The sequence below is a fragment of the Harpegnathos saltator genome, unplaced genomic scaffold (genome assembly GCF_003227715.2).
Source record: "Harpegnathos saltator strain DR-91 unplaced genomic scaffold, Hsal_v8.6 scaffold182, whole genome shotgun sequence".
Taxonomy (NCBI): domain Eukaryota; kingdom Metazoa; phylum Arthropoda; class Insecta; order Hymenoptera; family Formicidae; genus Harpegnathos; species Harpegnathos saltator.
Window position 1 is genome coordinate 336807 of NW_020229964.1, and position 25644 is coordinate 362450.

Here is a 25644-nt window from a genome sequence, read left to right on the forward strand (position 1 = left end):
AAATTGTGATGTTTAATGTTTACAACATTTCGAAGAAATTCAATTTGTGCTGAATTTTACGATATTCTTATCTTATTCATATCGTCTTGTCTTATCGTTTAATAATTAAAGTGAAAAAATTGCTCTATTAAAGCTGAGCGTATTTATTTTGAGCGTGAACTTGAAGAGCTCTGTTCATCCAGCAAACACAATGTAACATGTAACATACTTGTTAATTGTAATTTCTTATTCAACAATGTTATGTAATGTAACTATTATATAACATATGTAACTATTATATAACGTATGCATTTACTGGACATGTTTAGCATTGTGCGCAACTTACATGAAAAATAGAACATAGGAGCGAACTCTCGGCGATGCTTGAAATAAACCAGTTTCATATCAACATTGTACTTATTATTCAGATAAAATAAAATACTCCGAGGTCGGTCTGAATGCACTCAAAACATCCTATAACATTTTTTAAAGCACCTTGGACACATTTAGAGTAATTTTGCGACATCTTGTACTATCTTGATAGAACTTATTAAACTGTAAACTTTTATCAGTATTTACTTTGTCTCGTTGCTCCACACACACAGAACTACTTTGACAGCAAAGACAACGGAAACTACCGGAGATAGTCTCGTGTGATTAATTATTTCTAATGATTATACATCGATTGCTTTCGTAATCACGTGTAATTGTAATATTTGCGATTTGTGTGTGTAAATTGCGCACGGTACGACAAGAGCAAAAGCGATACGATTGATTATAAGTTGTAGTTCAAGCGAGCTTGTAATTTTCGTCTTAGAAATTCTGCGATGGAATTTCTCGCGAATTAGAGGATAGCGTCTAATATTATGGGAGTACGTGGGAGTAATTTCATCGATTCCGGGATGCGACAAACATACGCTTATGACATATTGTATCCGTTCGTCTCCGCAAATTGTTACGGAATTATTACCGGAACTGCAAGACGAAACGTCACGTGATAAGAGATAGCTACAATCTCACAAGTAACTTTTACGCTTTATAAATGTTGCATATAGCACATTATATGAAGTGTGCATGTCAACTGGGTAAACATTAATCAACAGTTAATGTTATATCAACAACGTAATCTCATATTTAATAATGTAAGTGTAATTTTTTTAACATGTTGCATATAACAGTTACGTTTGTTAAGTGAAAAATTATAACATCGATTAATGTTACGGTTACTTAATGTTTACCGGGGATGACATTGGTGTAATAAACAAGTAAATGTTTAAATCAAACGTCGCAGGGCTGTCTTACTTTTAAACGGAAGACGATGTCCTCGAAGCGACCGCGAGATTACGAAAGAACGAAAAACAATTACGCCGAATTTCCATTTGCGGATGAGTCTATCAATTGTTTATATCTTGGGCACATGGCCACCGCGCGCAGGAAAATATCGGATTTTATATTTGTTCTATACCGCTTGTATCTTCACCTTCATGCTGGGTGTCTTCCTCGTTACTGAGATAGCGAACCTGTTTCTAAACTTGGGAGATCCCGTAAAGATAATCGCAGGTGCGACTCTTCTTATGACGAATTGCATCCACGCTTCCAAGGTAAATGTAGTCATCCTTCCAAATGGCCACTGACGATGTTTTGAAAGAAATAACGGATATAAATAAAAAATATATATATATTTTATGTAGTGAATAATACAAATAATATATACTTTATAATAAATAATAAAGTTAGAAAAATTCATTTTCTGAATTTTATTATAAGGTATATATATTTTATATAATATTTTATATAATAATATACGTTGTATAATTATATATATTGTATACAAAAATGTATAAAATTATAAGAAAACAAAAAATTTTAATGTGCGATGGCCGGGAATCGAACCCGGATCAACTGCTTGGAAGGCAACTATGCTAACCATTACACCACCATCGCACGTTGATACTCTCACCAACGTTTATACCTGATATACCTCTTACTTATCGTTTACCATGATCACTGTAGAAGAAACCAGTTTCTCCATTTCAAATAAGACCATGTACAACTTTCAGTACACTATGCCTATTCTACAAACTGTATCTGTTGTAAGATATCGAGTACCAACGTGCGATGGTGGTGTAATGGTTAGCATAGTTGCCTTCCAAGCAGTTGATCCGGGTTCGATTCCCGGCCATCGCACATTTAATATTTTTTTATTTTTACAATGAACAAGGTTCTATAAACTAACTACGGTAATTTTTTCGCACGTACGATCGTTTGCTCATGGCGGCATATTCAGGTGATCATCCTTTTATGTCGTCAAGCGCGAATTCAAACGCTTTTGGATTCAGCCAACAGTCGCGCCTTCAATTGCCATGACAAAGCGCATCGAAATCTTCTGATGAAATACACATGGAAGGGTCTTTTGCACCATGCAACCTATCAAAGTTTCGGTGCAACAGCGGTACTCTGCTGGGGCTTCACTCCCATCGCTGACCTGATTGCCGGTCGTGCGCGCAGATTGCCGATGGAGGGATGGTACCCTTACAACGTGACGAGAACTCCAGCTTTCGAAATCACTGCGGGGCATCAGGGTGTCGCATGTATAATCGCGTGCTGCCATAATGTAGCAATGGATACGCTAATCACGGGTTTAATTACAGTCGCTTGTTGCCAGCTGGCTATATTAGAACAAAATATTATCTCGATAGATAACAAAAGGAGCATCCATGATCCCAATGCTCTCCTCCATATTCCCAATGCTAAGAACGAATCGAACGAAATCTCAGAAAATGAGCATCTGTCTTATCAACAACTCAAACGAGGCGTCATGCATAACAATATGATATTTTAGTAAGATCAACCGAAAAAAAATGATTATAAATTTTGAAATATGAATTCTGTTTCTATGACTATACCCACACAGCACACTTTATCTCAGGGACGTCCGACAGACATCATTCTGGGATACTGCAATATCTTGAAGATATACAAATGTTCGCTGTTTTAGATCCTACAGATATCCCACGGATATCCTTTTTAGTAACTTTAGTTCCTTTTCAGAAACTTTTAGTTTCCAAATATTATTATTACGAGATATCCGTAGGATATCTGTGGGATTTGAAACAACGGACATTTGTATATCCCCAGGATATTATTGTAGGATGTCCTTAGGATAACGTGTGTTGTGTGGGTATGCAATCAAACAGTTAATATCAAACTTTATACATATCCATGTATAAAAGCCAAATTTTATATATCATATATAAAAAATATACATAAAAAATGTTGTAGAAGTATAATTGAGGTAAATGTTTAAACATTTAAATTGCTTAAATTCTGGTAAATGATTTAAATAATTTAGCAAGTAAATTATTTATAACAAACCATGATATCAATTTAACTGAAAAAAATTATTTTTTCTTTTCCTCATTCAATGGTGTTGTTTTCCGTACGCACATACATAATTATATATATGACCGTATAGAGACAAAATTCATTCACGTGAGTCTAATTATATTGAAATTTATTATCGCAGTTTCACGAGGGAAATCCAAGACATCTTCGGCACCGTGATCTTTCTTCAATTTCTTTCCAACTGCGTAATCATCTGTCTAATCGCGTTTACTGTGTCGCAGGTAAAAAGGTCGACTTGTCGCATATCGATTGTGCTAGTATATTTCAAAATCTAACTAGCATTCTGCACTGCAGATGAAGGAATACATCCCAGCAGTGCTTATTGGCATGTTGATGTATATGTGTTGTATGACATACCAGATATTTATCTTCTGTTGGCACGGTAATGAATTGCATCTCCATGTAAGTATAATTTCCTCAATTACAGCATGCTTTGCATTAGATTATACAAACTTTCGATACATCTTGGTTCTATTTAAGATGGTACATATTTCTTTTATTATATATGAAGACCGACACGTTAAAACTAAACTATTGAACTACCAAGTTTGCGTAAAAAAGAAAATCTATCAACATCAACTAATGCGACATATAATAGAAATTGATCTTTCTATACGCGGTTGGGAAATATATATACTTTTCAGAGCTTACGCATAGTTACTGCAGCGTACTCGAGCAAATGGTTCTCGGGAACAGAAGGATTCAAGCGTGGATTACAAATTATGATGACAAGGGCTCATCGTCCGTTCACTCTAAGTGCCGGCAACATCATGTTGCTATCATTGGACACTTTCGTGCAGGTTTGCGATTTGCAGGAAAAATAGCAACTGTAACAGCTGCTGTTTTTACTGTGGATCATTTAACGACTCATCAATATCTATTATCCGAATCTATGACGGACTCAAAACCAATCTCAAACTAATGGTTTTGAAACTATTTGAAGGACTTTTTATATGTTTAAAAGAGACGTATTGAAATACTTGTGACGAAACCAACAGTTACCGTATGTTTTAGATACTAAAGATGTCCTACTCGATCTTTACGGTGCTTCAAAGCTCAGCCGCTTAGGTAAATTCGATGTTAACATTGGATTTAATAGCTATCCTTACCGGATTTCGCATAACTTCTTCTATTCTCCTAAAAGCAACAAGCTAGAAGAAATTATCAATATTTTAGTTTTATTTGTAATTAAATATTTACATATATAAAAATATGTTAAAACTTTTTGTATATAAAAATATTTTTGCCTCTTCTGTATAAATTCTATATAGATTCACGTCTTGCACCGAGTGAATTAAATTACAAAAATATTAACATTGTGATAAAACTTAACACCGATGGTTGCTATTGATTCTGTTCATATAACAAAAATTTCGTTTTAACTTTGGTAGTTTTAATAATTATAACGCCTCTATCATTAAGGCAATGCCTTGGCCACCACCGATACAAGCTGAGCCGATACCTAGTTTTCCTGCTTTCCGTCTCCTGTGAGAAAAAACACAGATACAGGTAAATATATCAATATATAGATAAAAGTATATTCTCATTTTGCTTATGACATTTTGAGAGACGTACCGAAGTTCGTACACTAAGTGAGCGGTGATTCTACTACCAGAAGCAGCTAATGGATGTCCCAGAGCAATAGCTCCACCATTCACGTTCAATTTGTTCAGATCTAGATTAAGTTCCTTTGCGCAGGCCAAAGTTTGAGCTCCAAACGCCTCATTAATCTAACGAAAATGATAAAATAAACGGTAAAACAGTTCAATTTCCCGTGTTATTTATTCTTTGCTCATTTTCACATTAAGAGTACCGTTTCACGAGGCATGATTTTTACCGTATAGATATATATTATAAATCTTACCTCCACTAGTTCTACATCATCAAGAGTTTTGCCTGTAGCTTTGAGCAAGTTCCTAATTGCTGGTGCGGGTCCAATTCCCATAATACTTGGATCCACGCCAATGATAGAATATCCAATTAAACGTGCCAGTGGTTTTAATTTTTCTGTCTTGACGGCTTCTTCGCTAGCTAAAATGACAGCACCTGCTCCGTCAGAAATACCCTACGGGAAACAAAGTCAATTATCATGAAATTATATAGATGAAATATATATCATAAAAGCTGCATAAATAAAAAATGGAGAATCTTTATAAATAAATAAACCGGACTATTCAATAGTCTATATATAGTTTATAAATAGTTGTTGCATATAATCTACTCAGCCGATTAGAAGTTTGGAAGAATTGATAATAAATAATTAGATAAACTAGTTCTTTTATATATGCGAATTAAAAGGAAACGTACTGATGCGGAACCAGCTGTGACTAATCCGTCCGCTTGGAAAACTGATTTCAGTTTCGCGAGGGACTCCAAAGTCGTTTGCGGGCGTGGATGTTCATCTACAGTGACAGTTATATTTTGCTTTTTGACTTTCACTTGTACAGGTGCAATTTCTTCCTTGAAATGGCCCTCATCGTTGGCTATAACATATATATTCTTTTAACAGATCCTAAGGAATCTATAGAGATTTGTCATTTAAAAATTATTTAATTAAAAGAAAATTGACTCAATAAGAAATAAGAAATTTCAACTTAATTGATATCTGGTCGATATATAATTTTATAAAGTAATTATATTATAAATATATTTACCGGATTTCCAACGTTGTTGACTGCACAAAGCAAATTTATCAACTTCTTCTCTCTTAAGGTTGTACATGGCACCAAGTTTTTCCGCAGTCAAGCCCATAGGTAAATTACAATAAGTATCGAGTAATCCTATCCAAAGTGAATCTTCAAAATCCAACTTTTGTCCCAGAACAGTTCCATAACGAACGCCTCTTACAATAAAAGGAGCTTGACTCATGTTCTCTGCACCACCCGTCAAAACGATCTTTGAATCTCCTGCTAAAATACTCTATAACAATACATATGTTAGTACGTTTGTATAGCATCCTATGTATTTTTCAAAATTATCTATTTATTTCCTACAGAAATTCAATATAATATATACAAGATATAATAAATTATAGATAGGTTAAACTATTTAAAAGGATAATATTTATTTATCTTCTACTTCTCTATATAAATTAAATAAAACTATTTTTTGTTTATAAAATCTTTGAACTACCTGTGCTCCATTGACAATTGATTGGAAACCAGAACCACATAATCTGTTTACACTGTATGCTGGTTTTTCAATCGGGATTCCTGATTTCAGTAAAACATGTCTTGCTAGAAGAATTCCATCAGAGGACGATTGCTATAAAACAGAAATTAAATAAAAATATATCATATACATGCTTGCAAAAAAAATTTAAAGTATTTAACCAAAAAATATTAGGTAATAGTAATATTATCGTCAGTGTAATATACGTCAGTGTCATATATATAATCTCCTATTCAACAATGTAAATATAACACATGTATATAACAGTTACATTGTTGAATGGATAATTATAATATTGGTATAATATTATTATTCTTTAACGTTTAATAGATGATAATTCTTATTTACAAATATGCAAATACTTACTGACATGATATGTCCAAACACAACGCTATCAATCTTTTCTGGAGATATCCCCGCTGTCCGGATTGCAGCGGTTGATGCAACTACTGATAAGTCTGTTGCAGTGATGTTCTTAAACATACCCCCCATTGTGCCAAATGGGGTACGCTTTGCAGCAACAATATAAATACCTAGAAGAATCTCAATTAGATAAACCATGTATAAAATATCCAACAGTTAATCTTCGATGGATATTTGGCATATTTTTGAATGACGGTATATTTTTAAAAGGATTTGATAAATGGATTCAATTAACAATAAATATGTATACATATTTCATCAAGATTAATAAACATCAACAATTTAATATTTATATAATTCTTATATAATTCTATATAATTATCTAATTTGTACTTTTTATATTATGTATTTCTTCCTTAAACTTGCTTATAAAAAAAAAGAAATTAATAATTTTCTTGTGAAAATAACGTTACATACATTTCATTTTATATTAATCAAGTATTATTTCTAACATATATTAAAAAAAAACAAATACGATAAATCTACACAATCATTTTATTCGATAAAAAGTGAATAACTTATTTACCACTTTGCAGCTTATCTACCACTTGCAACTGATGTTGTATATTGAATTTCAAACATGTGTTGTTATTCTTTACATTGAATGTTATTAAAAATATTTGTTTCTAAGTACATATGTTTGTTGACAATCATGCATCGCATCTTTGCATTATTTGAAAAGGCGTAAATCATACAGTTGCATCAAAGTGCGGTAGTGCAGCATTTTCTCTCTTGTCTACCACTTTGGATATTTTGCCTCGCAAACGAAACATTTGCTCGTCGAATATTTATTTTTTTTTTTATTATTTATGAGGAAATTGCAAAGTGTTACACAAAATAGGACTTCAATATGAATGATATATAAATGTTTTAATAGCTGTATCAAAGTACGGTAGTGCAACACTTTTAACATTGTGATTTATTAGTGATTATTGTCTGTGATTGGAGCATTCTTTTAGATTCTTCATAGACCCAGAAGTATTTACCAATCAGGAGCGAGAACTGATCACTTTGTTCTGCTGAACGCAGCCATTATGTATAATTCATTACATTCCACCTGATACCACCTCAAAGACGTAATATTTTCTCAGCAAGGCTGCGTTCGAAAACGTCATGTTTCTCGGGTGTTATGTTGGTATGAAAGAGACATAAAAATAAGACAAAGAGGGCGAGTATCCGAGTAATGTTCCCGAACCCGCAGCCCAAATATTGTTGAAGATCTTTTTTTCATTATTTCCAAGTGGAATACAGAAACGGATTATGCAGCTAAGCTAGAAGGCTAATACTGTGGCTGAGTTCCGATATTCACTGCCAGTACTGAAAATATATAGTTTGTGAAAATATATAGTTTGTGTCACGTATGCTATAGATTTTCAGTATTGACAGTAAATATCGGAATGCAGTCCAAGTGAATAACCTTCAGTTGCATCAGAGTGCAATAGTGCCACACTTTTTGTACTACGGTATGATAATTTTTTGATTGAATATTAAAGCGAAGAATAGAGATCATAATCCTTAGTCATAAAATCATAAGTCGTAAAGTTATAAAAAAATGTATCAATCGCAATTGTTTATTCTTCGACTGCAATCGAGGATGATCGATTGGTCAATTTATTATAACCTTATGACGTAGAACTTTACGACTTCTATTGAAATTGAAGGTTCCGCATGTTCGTATGGACGCAAGAGCAGGAAAGTTGGGTCATGCTAATGCAAACGAGCTATATTTTTCATATCTGCAATTTCACTTTGCAAGCGTCATATATCTCGCTTGGCAAATATTTTTAGCGCTTTCCTTGCATAATTTCCAGAGGATATAAATTTGGATTTTGCAATTGGGCCCTTAAAGGTTTATAATAAATAAAAAAATGTTGCACTCCAAATGAAACGCTCACTCTAGTAAATTAAGTGATTCTTATTTCAAACTTTAAAAGAAAAAGGAAAAAAATGATGTTACTCTGCGGGCAATTCTCCTGATCACCAAGTTTCATAATTTTAAAATGATTTTTCCTATATTTTAGACCAAAAATCTACAGACACCTTTGCTTTTCTCGAGGGGTTTTAGGAGAGATCTCAGTGTCCTCTCTATAGACTCTCACACATATACATATACATATGTACACATTGCATCACTCTACACACATATGTAGAATAATATAAAGTTGGCTTTATGCACAAAGCACCGGTCGATGTAGAGCAGATATTTTCGAGCTTTTTCCTACAAAAACTATAAAATAAGCTGCGATTCTTAGTGCAGTAATATTTTTAAACATATATCCAATAATGGATCTATTTCCACAAACACTCGTGTTTTATTTATCAGATATCGATCATTCTCAACGTTCACGAACACCATGCAGTTCTTGTCATGAAATTTTCGATCAAGTATTAGACACGGAGAACTCTAGTTTGTGTGATTAATACGTACCTTTCGTCAAGGCGGACATCGTGACGAATTACGTTTCGGCACAACAATAAGCAATAAACTGACGGTATGATTCCTAAGATCACTAAAGTCAACCTTTCGACGTCTGAGATACTACTGTTACTCGGTATTTATAGAGGTCGCTAATGGAGGAGGGACAATGACTAGTAAATTAAAATTTTTTTTTACATTTATCTCTTATTTCTTATCAAATTTTTGCGTAAACTCACGTGGTGATTTATATGTACTAATATGAACGTGTATTTAACATATCATGTATATTTAAAATATACTTCTAGAACATATATCTACAGAATATATATCTAGAACATACTTTATGGTATTAAATTCTCAATATTTTTTCTTTATCGACACAACATATATATATTTGATGATACACTATGTCGAACGCAAATTCTAATTGTACTTTCCACGTTGCTTTTTTCAAAGCAAGCCTGAATACATGTTTATTGTTAATATTAAATATCGATTGTTAGGGTAAAGTTGAATAAAGAATTACATACGAAATACGCAGTGTATTTAGATCAAGTTTCACGATTCTAATATATTTGTTGTAGAACAAATGAATACAAATTTTGTACGAAAAAATCATATGGAGATAAGTCACTTACCTGATTATCTTTTCAGGAAAAGTTTATATAATTCAAGATTTGGGCTGATCAATCTTTAACATCATACACCATTTGATAATTATATGAGCAATATGTTTTGTAAGAGATTTCTATTTCTCTACCTCAGAGTAACTCTTTATTATTTGCTATAACTATAAATAAAATCACATCACTTAATATTTACACAGTAGTTATTATTTGCTGCTGTAACTTCACAGCTTTATAATTTAGAGACCAATATCTTTCTTTTCTTGAGATATTTGAAATTTTAAATTGCTATTACAAGTGGAAAAAATCCTCAATGTGTATTCGTGTTATTATATCATGAATTATTATGAACATTTAACACGTGTTTCCCATCGGCAATGATCCACTAATATATGTCCGTTCGAAAATATAATTCTGAGATAATCATCGATATACTCTGATATAATTATCAATATAATTACGAGACAGTATTTTCAATGAGAAATAGAAAGCGCTTTCATAATTGGCACATATTTTTTTCTCTCTTTTCCTTAAAGACAAACTTATATTGTACAAAGAATGAATAAGCTAAAAATCGTGGCGTTTGATTTTCTCTCTATTTTTCTTCTCCGTCCTATTGTTATAAATATATAGCGCTGCTTCACGTAGCGTACAAAGTATCACTACGGAAACGCGCTTGTCTACACGAATATAAGGACAATGTTGTTATACTCACTTTTAACTTGCGTCTCAAGTTCAATAAAAAAAGAAGCTATGTATACATAATATAATAAAGATCTAACAATGAGTAAAGTTTTTCCTTACATTCGAGTAAAAGAGCAAATAAAGAAAAAAAAAAAAGAAAAGAAAAAACAATCCAGTTGCACTTAAAATAGGATGCTAATAAATGATGTAGTAACAGCCTATTCTCTTAGATATTACACTAAGAATCACTCTTGATATTCGACGACACCCGCCTGCTTTGCGCTCACCAGTCCCTGCGAAAAAAATATGTCTCATGAATCTCCAACATTACATTTTATACACCACATGTATGTAGTAATATATAGAAAATGTTTGAAGATTAGCTAAAACGTTATAGATCATGCCAAATTGAATACAAAAATCCTCTGTTATTTTATAAATCATATAAAATTTTAAATTATTAAATAATAAAATAAAAATAATAAAGACTTTTTATTAATTAAAGAAGATTGGTGGATAATCATAAGTTAATGTCTCAACACTACTCGCCGTTCGTCAATTAGCAACAAGCAAAAAGCAGAATATTTTTTTGTTGTTCAATTTCACTTAAAGCTTCTGGATGTTCACTGCAGCCATATTGGACCAGGTGACACCAGAGACGAGAAACGACATGTTGAAAATTTTTGCATACACCATTTATAAATAAGAAGATATTAGTATGAAAGAATAGTTGAGATCGCTAGAGCATATTTGAAAAATGCTCTCCTCTTGACGGTCAACCACAAAATAATTGTAATATGAAATTTAGTCATGCGCGTGTATAATCATTCTATATGATTAACTTCATACTACAATAATTACCTAAGTATTCTAGCGACTTGAAGTATTCGCAAATATCATTTTATTAAAAAATGGCACGCAAGAATTTTGGAAATTTTGGTTTCTTCGCTTCTGACCTCATCAATCAGGAGTTTCGCGACGAGGAACTTTAATTTATTACTACGCTTGTCGTCAAACGCTATGTCGTCCATGCATGCAAATATCAGTTCAATTTTATCCCTCACCTCCTCAAAAAATTTCTGCATCTCTTGTGCCGCCTGCAGCGATGAGAAAACCGCTCTTAGTACCCTCCTCACTGGTGGTTCCAAGGCGTAATCGATTCCGCTCCAGATGCACTCCTTGCCTTCCACCTGTGCAACAACCAACGCCATGATTACCGTGTGATTTTAATGAAACATTAATTTATGATCGATAAGACTGTCTTTCAGATGTACATATTTGCACGTAAATAATTACCTGCATCACCGTTTCCATGCTAATAATAGTGTTGCTCGCGTACTCCTCCGAATCATCGAGTTTCAGTACAATCCTCTCCGCATAGATCTCGGAATCGTAATGGATCGCCAGGTTCCCTAAGCCCACAATCTCCCACTTGGTCTCGTTAGGCCACCTAGAGAATACGGTGGCGCGTTTTTCCATTATGGGCATCATTTCCTGATCGTCCTCCTCGTCCTCTTCCTCCTCATCATCTTCATCTTCCTCTTCGTCGTCTTCCTCTTCTTCTTCCTCATCCACGTCATTGTCCCGGTCGTGTTCGCTCTCTTCCACCTCCTCATTAACATGACTCTCACCTATAAACATGTATAAATAAAAATAAGGTATATGTATCTTCTTCGTGTCATTAAAGTGAAATCACATACGTACATTTTTCATGAAAAAGAACACAAGTGTGCCTACGGCGACGCTCAAGTTTTAACGAATAACGCCGTTCACAATCCAGCTTTTCTCAAATATACAATTTGAAAGATCAAACATAAAGATATACATAAGATGTGTAACAAATTTTATTACAACTACATAAGATACACGGAGCATTTTCGATGCATAAAATAATCGACACGCGATGTAAAATTGTTGGTAAAGAGGTAACTCGACATTACGCAAGAATGCCATGAAATGCGTGAAAGCTTAAATCGTATACCTCTTCGATCGCGTACCAAAGTCCGGCGCGTGTAAACAATTCTCGTACATATAAAACTGCCGCGGCTTCGCTTCGACGCGGCGGATAAGTCACTTCAGATATCGGACGCTCTATTTACGACCGTATCACAAGCTCAAGTGAAGGTTCGAGCAACACGTGTGCGAGATAATAAACGAAGTGACACATCCGCACACGTTACATGTCCATAGTTAATTTCAGGTAAAGAGATGCATACATACAATATCGTGCAGGCAGAGCAAGCGATGGCGGGGCGGGGCGGAGGAGAAGGTTTACAGCGGGATACATACGTGAAAGAAAGCGTTTGTACAACATCCGTAATACCTAACGAATTAAGGACTACCTTGAGCGTCCTCCTTCTCGCGCAATTCCTGCTGAATCGTATCGATGAGCCCCTTAAACTGCTTGGCCAGCTCGGGTGATTTAAATTTAACCGCTAACTGTTCGACGCACGATTCTTCCTGGGCATGATTCATGCCGCCCCACATCCAGGCCTGCTGCGACATCGAGAGTGGGTGGAACGTCACGTCCGATGTAATTAGGAAGTTGCACACGATCTTATAAACTTGTTCTCGGCGCATCAGCAGCCGGTAGCTGCCGTACTCGGGGTGATGCAGGATCTTCATCTCGCCGACACCCCTCTCCTTCCACTCCTTCGTGGCGCTGTCATATCTGTACAGCTTGGCTCTTTGGCAGAACACTGTGAACCAGTGATCACTCGAGTGAGCTAAAATTCTTTGTACTTTTACTGCGAGTTGCTTTAAATCAATTTACTTGGACAACACGACACATTCACTCGTTAAATGTATCGTTCATATCAAATTCTTCAAACATGTTCACAGAAATTAAAGTATTAACCTAAAATGATAAATGAAGAGATAAATCATCTCTCTAAAGGTATCCAAAAATCACTAAATATATCTAAATGTATTTAAACACTACTGTAAACATCTAAAGGTATTTAAAGGTTGCTACGAACATGTCTAAAGGTATTTAAAAGCTGCTGAACATATCTGAAGTTTAAGAACGAAATTAAGCCAATAAGAGTCGCGCAACAGTCAATCAAAATTGAATTTAGTTATTCACCAGCAATATTCTTACACGGTTTCTATCGCTTAACTTTATTCTTAATGATTTGGACAATCTAAAAATCTTAATATAGAAATGATGTCTAAGAGTTACTTTCAATAAAAAAAAAATAAAATAAAAAATAAAAAAAATATTTAAAAGCTACCAAGGATTACCTTTCTCTTCATCTTCTTCGCCGGTTTTCACTTCAATGGTGTCTGGCAACGGAACGATAGGTTCGAAGTAAGGATCGTGCTCCTGTTCATTATCTACCTCGCCGGCGTCATCTTCCTCATTGTCATCCTTATGCATGGAATCTTCGCGCGTCGATTTGTTTCCAATCGTCGTCGAGACATTCAGCGACTCGGCGGACTTCGAGCCGAATACAGACGATCCTGCGCCAGCAAACGAGAAGTTGGGATCTGCAAAAGAAATATCAGAGATGAACACAGGCAAAGAGCGAAGCCCGACTTCAACGCGCTCTTCAGCCGTGATCTACCGCGTGAAATACCTTTCTTGAAGGCTTGCGGCTGCGCGGCATTGGCAGCAAGCGCCGTGAACGACATGTTGTTCGAAGGGAAGAAGTTGTTGATGTCCTCTTCTTTCTGAGCGCCATCCGACGGCTTCGTGTCGAAGACATTCGTGGTCGCCGTCGTTGTCATCGGCGCCGCCGTCATCGTAGCGGGATTGCCGAACACTGGGGCATTGCTATCGAATGTTATCTTCGAGAAGGGCGTGATTGAACTGGTGCTGAAAATCGCGCTGTTAGACTGATTAGATACGTCGAATGCGATCGTCGACGTGGTGGCGGTGTCGTTGACTTTGGAACTCGGCTGCACGGGTGCTGAGCCGAACAACAGCGAGCTGCTGCCAAAGGTGGTGCTCACGCTGACCGACGGCGTTGTCTTCGGGGTGGAATTTGTCGTGGTAGCAGCGGTGGTGGTGGGAGTAGTCTTCAAGGTACTGAAAGCGTTGGCGAACGACAGAGTGTTGCCGTCGCTGCTGCCGAATATGGGCTGTTTTGCGAATTTGTCAGTGCCGCCGAACATGTTCTTGCCGCTGTCGAAGGTAAAGACAGGCGCTTTGAAGATTGATCCGGTTGTATTGGCCGTCTGATTGAATATCGACGATGCGGTGGTCGCATTGGGAGTCGCGGCAGCAGTGGTAGTCTGAGTAATTGAAAGATTAGCGGGACTGCAAATCTTCATGCTGTCGAGCAGCGAGATGCCCTGTTTGTCCGGTGTCGAGACTGTCGGCGCCTTCTCCGTGGTCTCGTTGGCGCCGAATTGAGGATTCATGCCGAACGAGAAAGTCGTCGACCTGTTGTCGTTGAAGAGTTTCAGGTCGCCGGTACCGAAGCTCATCGTGGAGCCGTCGAAGACGCTCGACGTAGCGAATGTCGGAGTTGAGGTGGTCTTGAATGTCGTGACGGGTGGCATCGTGAAGGAGAAACCGTTCTTCATGGTAGATTGAGTCACTTGGTCGGCGACCTCGCCACCTTTCGCCTCGTTTGTCGACGAAGGAGTCGTGATTACGCTCGAAGTGAGTTTCAAGCCTGCAGCGGCGTTCGTCGATGCTGGAGTTGTCAGTTTTTTCTCTTCTGGTATAGTCGTCCACTTACTCGGCTGCGTCGTAGATGTGTCGGAATACAGGACTATACTCGGTTTCCTGCAGCCCCTGCAGCCTGGGCAATCTTCCTTGAGTTTGTAGGCATAGAAGTTCTCCGGTAGCTGCAGCTTCAAGGCCGCTGCCTTTTCCTCTGGTGTGACCTTCGCCTCATAGAGGATCTCGATCTCTTGGATCGGCGAGCTGGTCACCTTCGCCGTCGCTTTCGCCGGCGACTTGTCCGCCTTCTCACTGCTGGCGACAGCCGCTTTCACATCCTTCCTGGCATCGTCAATCGCTTTCTTGAAGCTCTCTGCGATTTCAGATGTTTTGAAGCGACACGCAAACTGCATGTACTCGATCTCACCCTCGCTGTAGTCCGCGGCGTTCCACAGCCATGTCTTCTCGTCCTTAGCCGTGAACTCCAGCTCGGCGGATAACATATGGTTCAGGCAGAGCTTCAGTACGTGGTCCCGCCGCATGATGAGCCGCAGCTTGCCGGTCTCCTTGTGGCGCAGTAACTTGATGTCGCCCAACCCGCGTTCCTTCCATTCCTTCACGCCGGTGTCGAACCTGAACAACTTCGCCCGGTGGCTGTACACCACCTCTTCGTTTTCCTCGCCGGTCTTCACCTCGATCTTGTCCGGCAATGGTATGATAGGCGAGAAGTGGATGTCGTCGCTCTCCACCACCTCGTCCTCGCTGTTCTCGCCGCCCGCGCTACCGGGAGATTTGGAAGATGCTCGCGCCGTGAAGTTGAAGCCGTAGGACTTGGTCGGTGTGCCGAAGGTGAACGGCGAGTCGCCCGAGCTCACCGCGCCGCCGCCGCTGCTCTTCGTCGGCATGCCGAACACGAAGCTAGTGCCTCCGGTGTCTTCGGTTTTCGTCTGTGGGGTCGTGGACGTGATCTTCGCGCCATCGTTCGTGCTCTTGTCTTCTGGCTTCGGCATCCTGAAGCTGAAGCCGCTGCTGATGCCGCCGCCGGTCTCTTTGGCGGCGTCCTTCGGGATACCGAAAGTAAACGTGGTCATCGGAGTCGTGGCCGTGCCGGAGACGCTCAGCTGGAAGACGTTCTGCTGCGGCTTAGGTGGCTGCGACGGGTCTTTGGGCTGGTCACAGGCGACGCAGTAGATGTTTGCGCCGGAATTCACGATATAACATCCTGGACAGTTCCAAGAGCCAGCGGGAGGCTTGAATAACTCAGACAAAGGTGGTTTGCTGGAGTCCACGAGTTTGGAGTTGGTAGTCGCGCTGAAGTTACTCACGACCAAAGGCGATGGAGCCTCGCAAGCTATGCACTTAAGGTCTGCGGCATTGTTCCTGGTGTAACAGCCATCGCACTCCCAAGAACCGCTCGGCGGCTTGAACAGCTCCGACAACGGAGGCTTGTTGTCCGCAGCGTTCTGACCCTTGGTCTCGGCTGGAGTCCGTGATGATGTCTTTCTGTCAAATTCTTTCGCGACCTCGCTCGGATTGCAGCCCTTGGCCAGCTTCTGTTGGCAGCTGGACACAGTGTTGTAAAACTGTGAGGCTGACTCCGATGTCTTGAAGGTCGCGGCGTGGAACAATAGAATCTTAGCACGTTCTTTCTTGGAGTCTACCGGGGCGGTCCAGTTAACAACCGTAGTGCCGGTCTTCAGTGTGAACGATGCGTTTAACGGGATGCCGTAACCGCAAAGGACCTTGGAGCTGCTCTCGTCCGTTATCAGGTGACGGAGCTTGCCGGATTTAACGTCCAACAGTAGCTTTAGCGAGCCTGAACCTTTATTCTCCCATTGCTTGGTGTCGCTGTTCTGACACTGGAGACTCGCGTTCCCGTCGAACAGCTTCTGCTCGTTCTCGGTCTGCGGCCGCGTTTCCTTCTCGTGGGAGCTTACTTTCGTTGCACCGGGTGCCGGTATGCGAGGTCTCCTCAGCAGCGCATTGAGAGTGGAGTTTTGGTCGAAAGTGGTCGCGTGCGCGGAGAACATCGGCGACACTGAGCTGGACACCGTGCCTTGACCCACCAGGTCAGACTGCGTGGTCGTCACCAGAGTCGCAGTCGTAGCGAAAACAAAACCCGTAGACGGTGTCGAAGTGCTCGTGGTAGTGGTAGTGATGGTAGATTTGGTGAAGGAAAATCCGCTGAACGGACTGACCTTCGGTGGCTCTTCGGCTTTCTTCGACTCGCTCGTCGTATCGCTCACCTCCTGAATGATGGGCTTCGAGCTGAAAGAGAATCCTCCTACAGTGGTCGTGCCGGATTTCGGTTTATCCGCAGTCGAAGCCGGCTCCGCGAGCAAGTTGATCTTGGCCTGCGGACTGGCTTGCGCTTTTTGCGCCTTGGTCAGGTTCTTGCTAGAGGATACAGAACTCTTATCACTCGCCAGCTTGGGAACCGTCTCTGCGGATGCCGTCAGACTAAGCCGGGCCTGGTTGAAGGCCTCCTTGAACGCCAACGCCTCCTCCGCGGTCTTGAACTTGATGCAGAGCTTCTCCAGCTTCACCTCCTCGTCGGCGAAGTCGTTCGCCACCCAGCACCAGGCCCTGTTGTTATTCGCCATGCTGGTGAGCTCCATGTCCGGGCGCAGCATATGGTTCGCGCAGATTTTCAGGACTTGGTCGCGGCGCATCAGCAAACGCACCTTGCCTTCAATGTTGCGCAGCAGCTTCACGTAGCCGACCCCGCGCTCCTTCCATTCCTTGTCCACGAAGCGGAACAGTTTCGCACGGCCACAGTACAACGTGACCTCGTCCTCCTCACCAGTCATCACCTTCACTTCCGCTGGCAGCGGTATAACCGGCACAAAGTCCGGTATCGGGTCGTGCTCTGTTTCGCATACGTCCGTGGAGATGTTGGGCGACTCGATCGTCTCGTAAATCGCGCTGAGGTTGGTCTTGTCGGTCAATCCGGCCCGGTGAGAGTCCGCTGTCTGCATGGTCTGCATGCTGGCCGGCGTGGTAGTGAGAGTGGGCAACAAGGGTGGCAGATTGACGGTGGTCGGTATGGTAGCCTGAGACGGCATGGAAATTTGGTAACAGTGAGGCGCGTTGGACGATGTCGTCGACGATATCATCGGCTCCGACGTCGCCGTGATCGTCGTACTGACAGAGGTGGCGACGATCGTGCCTCCCAGTCGGTACTGCGGTGGTATGGTGACGCTCAAGGTCGGCTGCACGGGCGGCGCCGTGGTCGGCAGCGTGTCGGACGTTGTGATGACCACGTTGACGGGCGGCGCCTTATTGACCGGCGCATCCTTGATGATGGTTGTCGGGGCAGGCTCAGGAGGCTTTGTCGGCGGCTCGACCTTCTGCAACGGCATCTGCAGTGTCGGCGGCGGATTCGTAGCGGGAATTGGCATGAGATCAGGCAATGCCTGCGATGGTATTCGCGACGCGAACAAACCCTGTTGGAGCAGGTTCTCGGGTACCTTCGCTGAGCGATTTGGATAAATCATCGGCATCGGATACATGTTGTGCGGATACAGAGACGGTATGGCCTGGGCGTTCGGGTCACTGAACCCGGGTATCGCACTCTGATAGTAACCTTGGAACGTGGTCGCCGAGGGATACATCAGCGACGAGTAGGGATGACGGTGCGGCGGAGTGAATATGTTACCGGAGATCGTGGACGCCGCCTGGCCGGATTGATTCGGGTAGTTCAAGTCGGCGTACTCGTCGCTGTCGAGGACGTAGAAGTCGTCCTCGACATTGGCATTCATGTTCATCTGCTGCTGTACGCGTTGTTGGTGCTGCTGTTGCTGTTGTTGCTGCTGTTGCTGTTGATATTGCTTCTGGTTGTCCTTGCGCAACTCCACCATCTCTTTCATTAAGCCCTCCATCTTCTCTGTGAGCGTTTTCATGTGATCCGTCATACCCTTCATCTGCTCCACCAACTCCTGCACTACGTTATCCCTAGAATGCATAATCTGGCGGATCTGCGCGTCAAGACGCTCCGGGCTTGGACGTGCTTCGGTGCGATTGCGTGATAGATCCAGGATATCGTGGTGCTGCGGCCTACACGGCGTACTGGTATGCTTAGGTGCGCGTTGAGTGTTTCTCTGTGGTGTGCTCAGGATGTTGTGCGCCGTCAGGTTCGGCAATGGTGCATTCGCGACCGTCTGATCAACGGCGCTGTGAGCGGGCGAGTAACTCTCGTCGGACATGCCGTCGCAGTCGTTCCTACTCAAGTCGCTCCTGCCGAGATCCGGGTCGATTCTCTTCAGCTCGTTCTCGATGTCGGCGATGTGAGTGCCCAGCTCCGAATTGAGCGGGTGCTTAGGATTCATGCCAGGGCTGCGTAGCCGGTCGAGCGTGAGGTAATAGCAGTTCCTCGCCTTGGACAGCATTATGATGTGCTGTGAGCGCATCTCCGAGGTAAGACTCTCGCGTGGCATCGAGTTTACGATCTCGTCCGCGAACATCTTGTAGATCTGCGCCTGTTGGAACGACGCGTCCGGGCACTTGAGTGCCTGCAGCGCGTCGATCGCTTGCTCGTACTGCTTATCGCGGACGAATCTCTGCGCCAACAGCAGCTTGCCCTCCTCGAGAGCATTGGTCAGCTCGATGTTGTTCATCTCTTTGCCCTGATAGTTCAACAGCCTCGATGCGGACATGCGTATCGTCTGGTTGTTCTGCAGACGCTCGAGCAGAGGCACGGCTGTGCTCCAATACAGCTCGGCGCGCGCTTCCAACATTGAAATGTCGCCGTGTTCTTTGTCTTTCTCCTTCAACATCTTCGTACGGTACTGGAATATACGCGCCAAATGAACCAGCAGTACTGGATGCAAGCCGTGATTGCCGATGCAGCGAACGACCTCAAGGCCTTGCTGCAACTCATGTCTCAGCTCTCCGATGTCGCCCTCGATGTTTTTCTGCTTGGAATACATTCTGTATGCCGCAGACCACCATTTCTCCTGGTTGCAAGTGCAGAGTGTCGCCGTCAGATCAGCCGGCAAAGTCGGCAACCTGTCAGGACTGAGGAAACTGCCAAGCTGTTGCTCTTCCACAATCGCCGATGAACATAAAATCGCCGCGTTTAAGAACGCGTCGATGTCAAGCTGGCACAAGCTGTCCGGTGCGGCTTGACTTATATTGTATACCGAGAACTGCAATTCTGGAAACACATGAGAGTACTGATGCGGATGGGGGCTGCCGTCCTTCTTCAGAAAATGATGCGATCGACTTTGTATCCCGAGCCAGACCTGATGATGCAACGAAGCGGGCCACACTCGTTCCGCAACTGCGAGTGAAAAAATCGTACGTGGTTACTTGCATATAGAAAGATGCAAGCTGTATTCAAGTAAATATTATTTGTTTCAAAAGTATTTCGTAAGTTATACCTGTAAGTTTATAACAAATTTGTTATATATAAACATCATTCACACACAAATATTAAATCTATTCTAGATACATTCTGAAGCCTAGTAAGTTTTCAATCAAGAATATCAAACAAGGACATTCGACTCGTCTCCCCTCCACATATAAGATATAACTTTTATAATATTATTGAAAAAAAAATATATTTTTTTCAAATAGATAGTTTTTTCAAGAACATGAGCAAATATTTTTCGAATACATGGTAATAAGTTTTTCTAAAATTTGTAACGAGTATATCTTAAGACTATTGTCGAAAATATATTCTTCGTTGAAAAATGTTACTTAAAAAGAGTAAACCGAGTTATCGTTTTCTTCAGTAACGATCTTTTTCTGCGTATATCTAACAGAAATTATACATATATAGAATGGCCTATATAAATCTTTCTAATAGAACGACAAGTGAAAGGAGTTAAACTAATAACATTGTCATCGTGTTTACTAAAGCTTGTCCATTTGAAATTTTGAAGTTACTCTACCGTTTAAGAGGGATAAGCAAGAGTAAGTTTTAATACAGATTTAAAGGAAAGAAAGGGTAAGTTTTGACACAGATCTGTGTTGAAAAATAAGATTGGTTACCTTCGTCGTAATGTTTTAATTCACTTTGCGAGCAAAGGCGCAAAGGCGAGTTAGATGCTGAATGATTGCAGAAATATGAATTTCGCGTATGATCAAGATGTAGCCTGCTTACAAAAATTCTCTGAAAAGTTAGAGTGAAAAACATTTAGTAAAATTCTGCATGTAGGTACACAATGATTAAATTATTACATATAATTAATCTTTTACCTGATAAACACGTTCTCTCCATTTATCTGTGCAAAATTTATCAATTTTGCCCATCAGCTTCTTTGTGTCGTCTTTACCATAATCTTGAAGAACGTGACCTACGGGCGAAATAATATCACTAGTGGTATTCTGTTGTATGTATTGCACAATGTTTCATAATATTTCACATACCAGCCTGACTGCATCGATACGAGCCCTCTATATGCCATAAATTGATTTGATTCTTAGACGGATCCTTTATATGCATAATCCATGTAGCACTGGGGTCTATTGGAGTTACGTGTAATGCAGTTAATAGCAGAGGTGCACACAGTCTGCCTGCTTCACTCCAACTGCCTTGCTCTCGTTTTGTTTTACGCAGCAACAAGCACGCCAGATGAAAGTGCAATTGACCCCACATGTGCGTGAGCATGTGCTCTGTGAAAACCTGGTGCTTGGAGAAATTCTTTAATTTCAACTCGGTCAGATTCTGATCAAAACTGAAACATTAACACAACTTGGGTAAATATTTCATAAAGATAATTGCATATATATGTTAAGATTATTTAATTTTTATAATTCACAAAGTACAATCCATCGATGTTAAATTTTGCGGAAAGTCGACTATGTTATAGTTTTCTATAATTACTTGAATTTGAATCTAGTGTCGAGAAATACGCGAGAACTGATATACATACTTAAATACTGCTTGAGTTGCTTCTGGAACGCTTTTTTTGATCTCACTGCCTTGTTCTTTGAGACACAATGCTGCATATCTTTCCAATGAAGAAATAAAGAGTACCCAGAAGGACCAGTCAGAGTGCATAGTCTCTTTGCATCTTGTCAGTAAATCACACAATGTCTGATACCACATGATACTGTTTCTGTAACCATGAGTGGCTTCCACACTGGCAACATGTTCATAAGCATTATCATACTTGTACTTTGACATATAATGTTTCAATAGTTTGACTCGGAGTTGGACATCATTTGGTCTTGCATTTAATTCAGCTGGAACAATATAATTTCATATATTGATTTTCAACCTTACTGTGCTATATGACATTTGAGTAATTTGTACTTACATGTAATGAGCTTCTCGAGATCCTCATTGTTGCTATTTGGTCTGTCCATAGTTAGTAACTTCTCCTTTAATTTAAAAACCACTGGATGATGTGGAAACTGTTTGTCCGCTCGTTCTATCCAGTATTTTATTTTATTAACATCCATTCCTACGTCTGTGTCAGTCAATAAATCGCATACTGAAAAAAACAAATTGAATGATTACAAATATACCTAAGAAGCAATGAGATAAGAAAGAATGTGAAAAAGATTCTTCTTTACCTTTTAAAACAAGATCATCCTGTCGTGCTTCAAGTTCAAGAGATGTCTTATATTCGTTCAAGGCTGCTTCCTTCTGACCAAGAGCCTCGTACGCATGACCCAATAACTTGTGTGCACTAGCAGATTCATCTCGTACTTCTAAATAACTAGATACATATCTCTTTGCAGACTCATAATCACCTACTTGATAATACAGTTTGGCAACGTTATAAGAACGAAGATTTTTCTGTAAAGCAATAAGAAAAGACAAAAAATTAAGATAAGCATTTTTCACATTTCTCATTTAACATACATACACATACCCAAAGCTACAATTATATTTCTCATAAGTTTCACATTTTTGCAAGAACATGTAATTTTAACATAGACAATATTTTTTTAATATTAATGTTAACTATTTAATTTGAGAAAGAAATTTCAACTTGATGGTTGCATTGAACAAATTCACGACAAAACAAATGTCATACAACAGCTAACGCGAACGATGTCGATATCTCGAGGATTTCCCGCGAAAACTCGCCATCATCGTATGTCGCGGCTTGTATGCACCAGTGTATGCAATTCTGCCTAGCGTGATAATTCAAGGTCTCGGATATATCGAACGGTAGGAACGACGACGCTTAACGTACTTAATATTGACATTCCGTCATTCGTTACCGGTATCATCATCACAGTTACTCCGCAAAAACACAAAGCTGAAAAACACGGTAGCGGCGCGCAAGTTCAGCGAAACGTACGTTAGAAATGTCTCGTGCGCAAAGCAAAGTAACCTCACCTCGTTCTCGTTCCACAGCTTGCTGAAGATGTTCTGCACATGCCGATCGACGTCTTTCTTTGTGCGGAACATCCTGTCGGCGATGTGCGCTGGTTAACACCACTTAGCCTTTCGTTGTGCTTGATCAGTAAATATCCTTTTCGTTTCAATCACTCACACGCTCAAGACGATACAGCGGTCATCGCAACGCACATCTCTTTCAAACGACACCGTCTCGAATTCAAGGGCGCCAACTGTCGAAAATTGATGCCACGAACTTCTCGAGTGCGACTACTAAGCTGCGTGAAAATCCCCATGAAAGCGACGGAAGCGTCTCGACGAATAAGCTTTCGATATCAGAAGGTAATAGGAGAGAATTTACTTTTTGGAAATGAGACTATTGTCAGAGCGAAGGTTAATTTTTGGGGTTATTGTTTGTTTTTGTTGAAACTTAATTGTTCAGTGTCCAACTCCTATAATCGTTGACTGGCGTAGGGGATAGAGTGTAAAAGGCTCTGCCCAGAGCCATTTATTGAACCAGAACCAGAACCAGTGTTCAACTCCGATGTGAATTTGATGTTCTTTATCGTTATTTTTTAATATATTTTTCAATATAATTTTTTTACATTCGATTTGAGAATTTCAGATACGATGGTAGAAGAGATAATCAGTCCCAGCAACAAACCCAAAGTAAGAATGCTCTTGTGATACTAACTGTTATGTATAGATTGCACGGAAAAAGATTGTTACTGTTATTGATATAAACTATCTTATTAAATTGTATTATATTTTGCAAGAACAAAACTACTCGACCTCGTCCAGTTTATCTGTGGAATGTATTAGATGTACAGAAGTGGCTCAGGCGACACTGCAGTGACTATTATCAGCTGTATCATGAAAAATTCTTGCATGTAAGTTTTCTATTTGTCATGAAACTTATACATTTCCAAATACCTTTATACTATCTCCTTTTCTGCTTTTGATGTTTTTTCAAACAACAAGAATAATTGATATTTCATATTACTTTAATGGAGAAAATTTAATTTATAATGATCTCTCATTAAGTAACCAAAGGCAAAAAGAATAAGTATAAATTAAAAATATTTTATATCTTTTTAAGCATGACATTACAGGAAGAGTATTGTTAAGAATAAATGAAAACATTCTGTTGCGGCTGGGTGTCGATAATGAACAACACAGAATGGATATCTGGAGGGAGATTATGAAACTGCATCTCAAGACAGATATGTTAGAAATTAGGGAATTAGAGCGACGTAATAATATGAACTTTGACTAAAATATATCAAATCTTGTTATATTTTAATTTTATGATATATTTAAGTTATATTTATGTTATATTTTAATTTTTTTAACTATACATATATTTATCATATTTTGATACATATGTAAATACATATTTAGGATATCTGATATATTTAGGATATATCTTGATAAGAATGTTGCAATATATAATGTATGCTATTTTCTAATTCATGAACTATATTCATTATATAATTTAATAATAAAACTTGTTTAACTTAATCTGTATAAATTTCTTAATGCAATCTATTTTCCTTCAAATAGAATTTATTAGTTTAAAGAAATTTATTGACTTAAAAAATCATGATCACAAAAAGATTTCATTGGCTGAAAACACAACGGTTGAGTAATTCGTCAACGTTATTGGTCTGAATGTAAGGATCTAACAGTAAGGAGTTATAAAGCGTTATAGTTATTAAGCGCTCAGTGAGCGCTTTGTTTTCTGAACGCAATCATTGGCTGCGTTCAGCAGAACAAAGTGATCAGTGAGCGCTTAGTGATTCTTGCTCCTGATTGGTAAATATTTCTGGGTCTATGAAGAATCTAAAAGAATGCTCCAATCACAGACAATAATCACTAAACGCTCTCTGATCACTTTGTTCTACTGGACGCGGTCATTGATTTCTGCAATGAGAATAACCCTAAAAAATCATTTTTTGGAATAATTGACTGGTTGGTCAGTTATTCCAACGAAATTGACCAATCACATTTGTCATGAGAATTGATA

General features: G+C 39.7%; 4 protein-coding genes and 2 non-coding genes across 6 annotated transcripts; 3 read left to right on the plus strand and 3 right to left on the minus strand.

The window, feature by feature from the left end:
• The first annotated feature begins 63 nt into the window (after positions 1 to 63).
• Positions 64 to 5106, plus strand: LOC105186355 (odorant receptor Or2). The gene is made up of 9 exons (XM_011146485.3): positions 64 to 1121; positions 1271 to 1580; positions 2267 to 2820; positions 3506 to 3605; positions 3679 to 3786; positions 4029 to 4184; positions 4399 to 4452; positions 4807 to 4893; positions 4952 to 5106. Coding segments are annotated over exons 1-7 (1284 nt in total). The 5' UTR covers positions 64 to 1119; the 3' UTR covers positions 4807 to 4893; positions 4952 to 5106.
• TRNAG-UCC (transfer RNA glycine (anticodon UCC)) lies at positions 1852 to 1923 on the minus strand. Its single transcript has one exon. It is a non-coding gene; the product is annotated as a tRNA-Gly (tRNA).
• TRNAG-UCC (transfer RNA glycine (anticodon UCC)) lies at positions 2095 to 2166 on the plus strand. The gene has a single exon. It is a non-coding gene; the product is annotated as a tRNA-Gly (tRNA).
• On the minus strand, positions 4776 to 9551 carry yip2 (yippee interacting protein 2). The gene is made up of 8 exons (XM_011146486.2): positions 9407 to 9551; positions 6922 to 7088; positions 6517 to 6648; positions 6039 to 6303; positions 5692 to 5867; positions 5249 to 5449; positions 4960 to 5114; positions 4776 to 4869 (listed from the first exon to the last, which is right to left on the minus strand). The coding sequence occupies exons 1-8, from the start codon at positions 9423 to 9425 to the stop codon at positions 4785 to 4787; spliced, it is 1200 nt and encodes a 399-aa protein (XP_011144788.1). The 5' UTR covers positions 9426 to 9551; the 3' UTR covers positions 4776 to 4784.
• Positions 9552 to 9948: 397 nt separating this feature from the next.
• LOC105186359 (E3 SUMO-protein ligase RanBP2) lies at positions 9949 to 23793 on the minus strand. Its single transcript, XM_011146488.3, has 13 exons — positions 23619 to 23793; positions 22844 to 23069; positions 22585 to 22761; positions 22198 to 22510; positions 21692 to 21999; positions 21521 to 21618; positions 21314 to 21434; positions 14286 to 20600; positions 13951 to 14196; positions 13050 to 13406; positions 12004 to 12338; positions 11772 to 11897; positions 9949 to 11000 (listed from the first exon to the last, which is right to left on the minus strand). The coding sequence occupies exons 1-13, from the start codon at positions 23688 to 23690 to the stop codon at positions 10953 to 10955; spliced, it is 8742 nt and encodes a 2913-aa protein (XP_011144790.2). The 5' UTR covers positions 23691 to 23793; the 3' UTR covers positions 9949 to 10952.
• ave (sterile alpha motif domain-containing protein aveugle) lies at positions 23600 to 24914 on the plus strand. Its single transcript, XM_011146487.3, has 5 exons — positions 23600 to 23745; positions 23844 to 23960; positions 24244 to 24287; positions 24395 to 24508; positions 24718 to 24914. The coding sequence occupies exons 1-5, from the start codon at positions 23658 to 23660 to the stop codon at positions 24892 to 24894; spliced, it is 540 nt and encodes a 179-aa protein (XP_011144789.1). The 5' UTR covers positions 23600 to 23657; the 3' UTR covers positions 24895 to 24914.
• Positions 24915 to 25644: the final 730 nt, after the last annotated feature.

Bases quoted from the DNA above. Each gene is read 5' to 3' on its own strand.
- LOC105186355 (XM_011146485.3), top strand. The intron at 1,581-2,266 runs GTAAATGTAGTC...CGGCATATTCAG, and splicing joins ATTGCATCCACGCTTCCAAG to GTGATCATCCTTTTATGTCG. The intron at 4,185-4,398 runs GTTTGCGATTTG...CGTATGTTTTAG, and splicing joins CATTGGACACTTTCGTGCAG to ATACTAAAGATGTCCTACTC.
- yip2 (XM_011146486.2), bottom strand. The intron at 6,304-6,516 runs GTAGTTCAAAGA...GTATTGTTATAG, and splicing joins CAATTGTCAATGGAGCACAG to AGTATTTTAGCAGGAGATTC. The intron at 5,115-5,248 runs GTAAGATTTATA...CATTTTCGTTAG, and splicing joins ATGATGTAGAACTAGTGGAG to ATTAATGAGGCGTTTGGAGC.
- ave (XM_011146487.3), top strand. From the start codon at position 23,658: ATGCCGATCGACGTCTTTCTTTGTGCGGAACATCCTGTCGGCGATGTG. The intron at 23,746-23,843 runs GTAAATATCCTT...CTCGAATTCAAG, and splicing joins CCTTTCGTTGTGCTTGATCA to GGCGCCAACTGTCGAAAATT. The intron at 24,509-24,717 runs GTAAGTTTTCTA...TATCTTTTTAAG, and splicing joins ATCATGAAAAATTCTTGCAT to CATGACATTACAGGAAGAGT.
- LOC105186359 (XM_011146488.3), bottom strand. From the start codon at position 23,690: ATGTTCCGCACAAAGAAAGACGTCGATCGGCATGTGCAGAACATCTTC. The intron at 22,000-22,197 runs GTATGTATATCA...TTAATGTTTCAG, and splicing joins GCAACTCAAGCAGTATTTAA to TTTTGATCAGAATCTGACCG. The intron at 14,197-14,285 runs GTATTTCACGCG...TTTCTTTTGCAG, and splicing joins GCCGCAAGCCTTCAAGAAAG to ATCCCAACTTCTCGTTTGCT.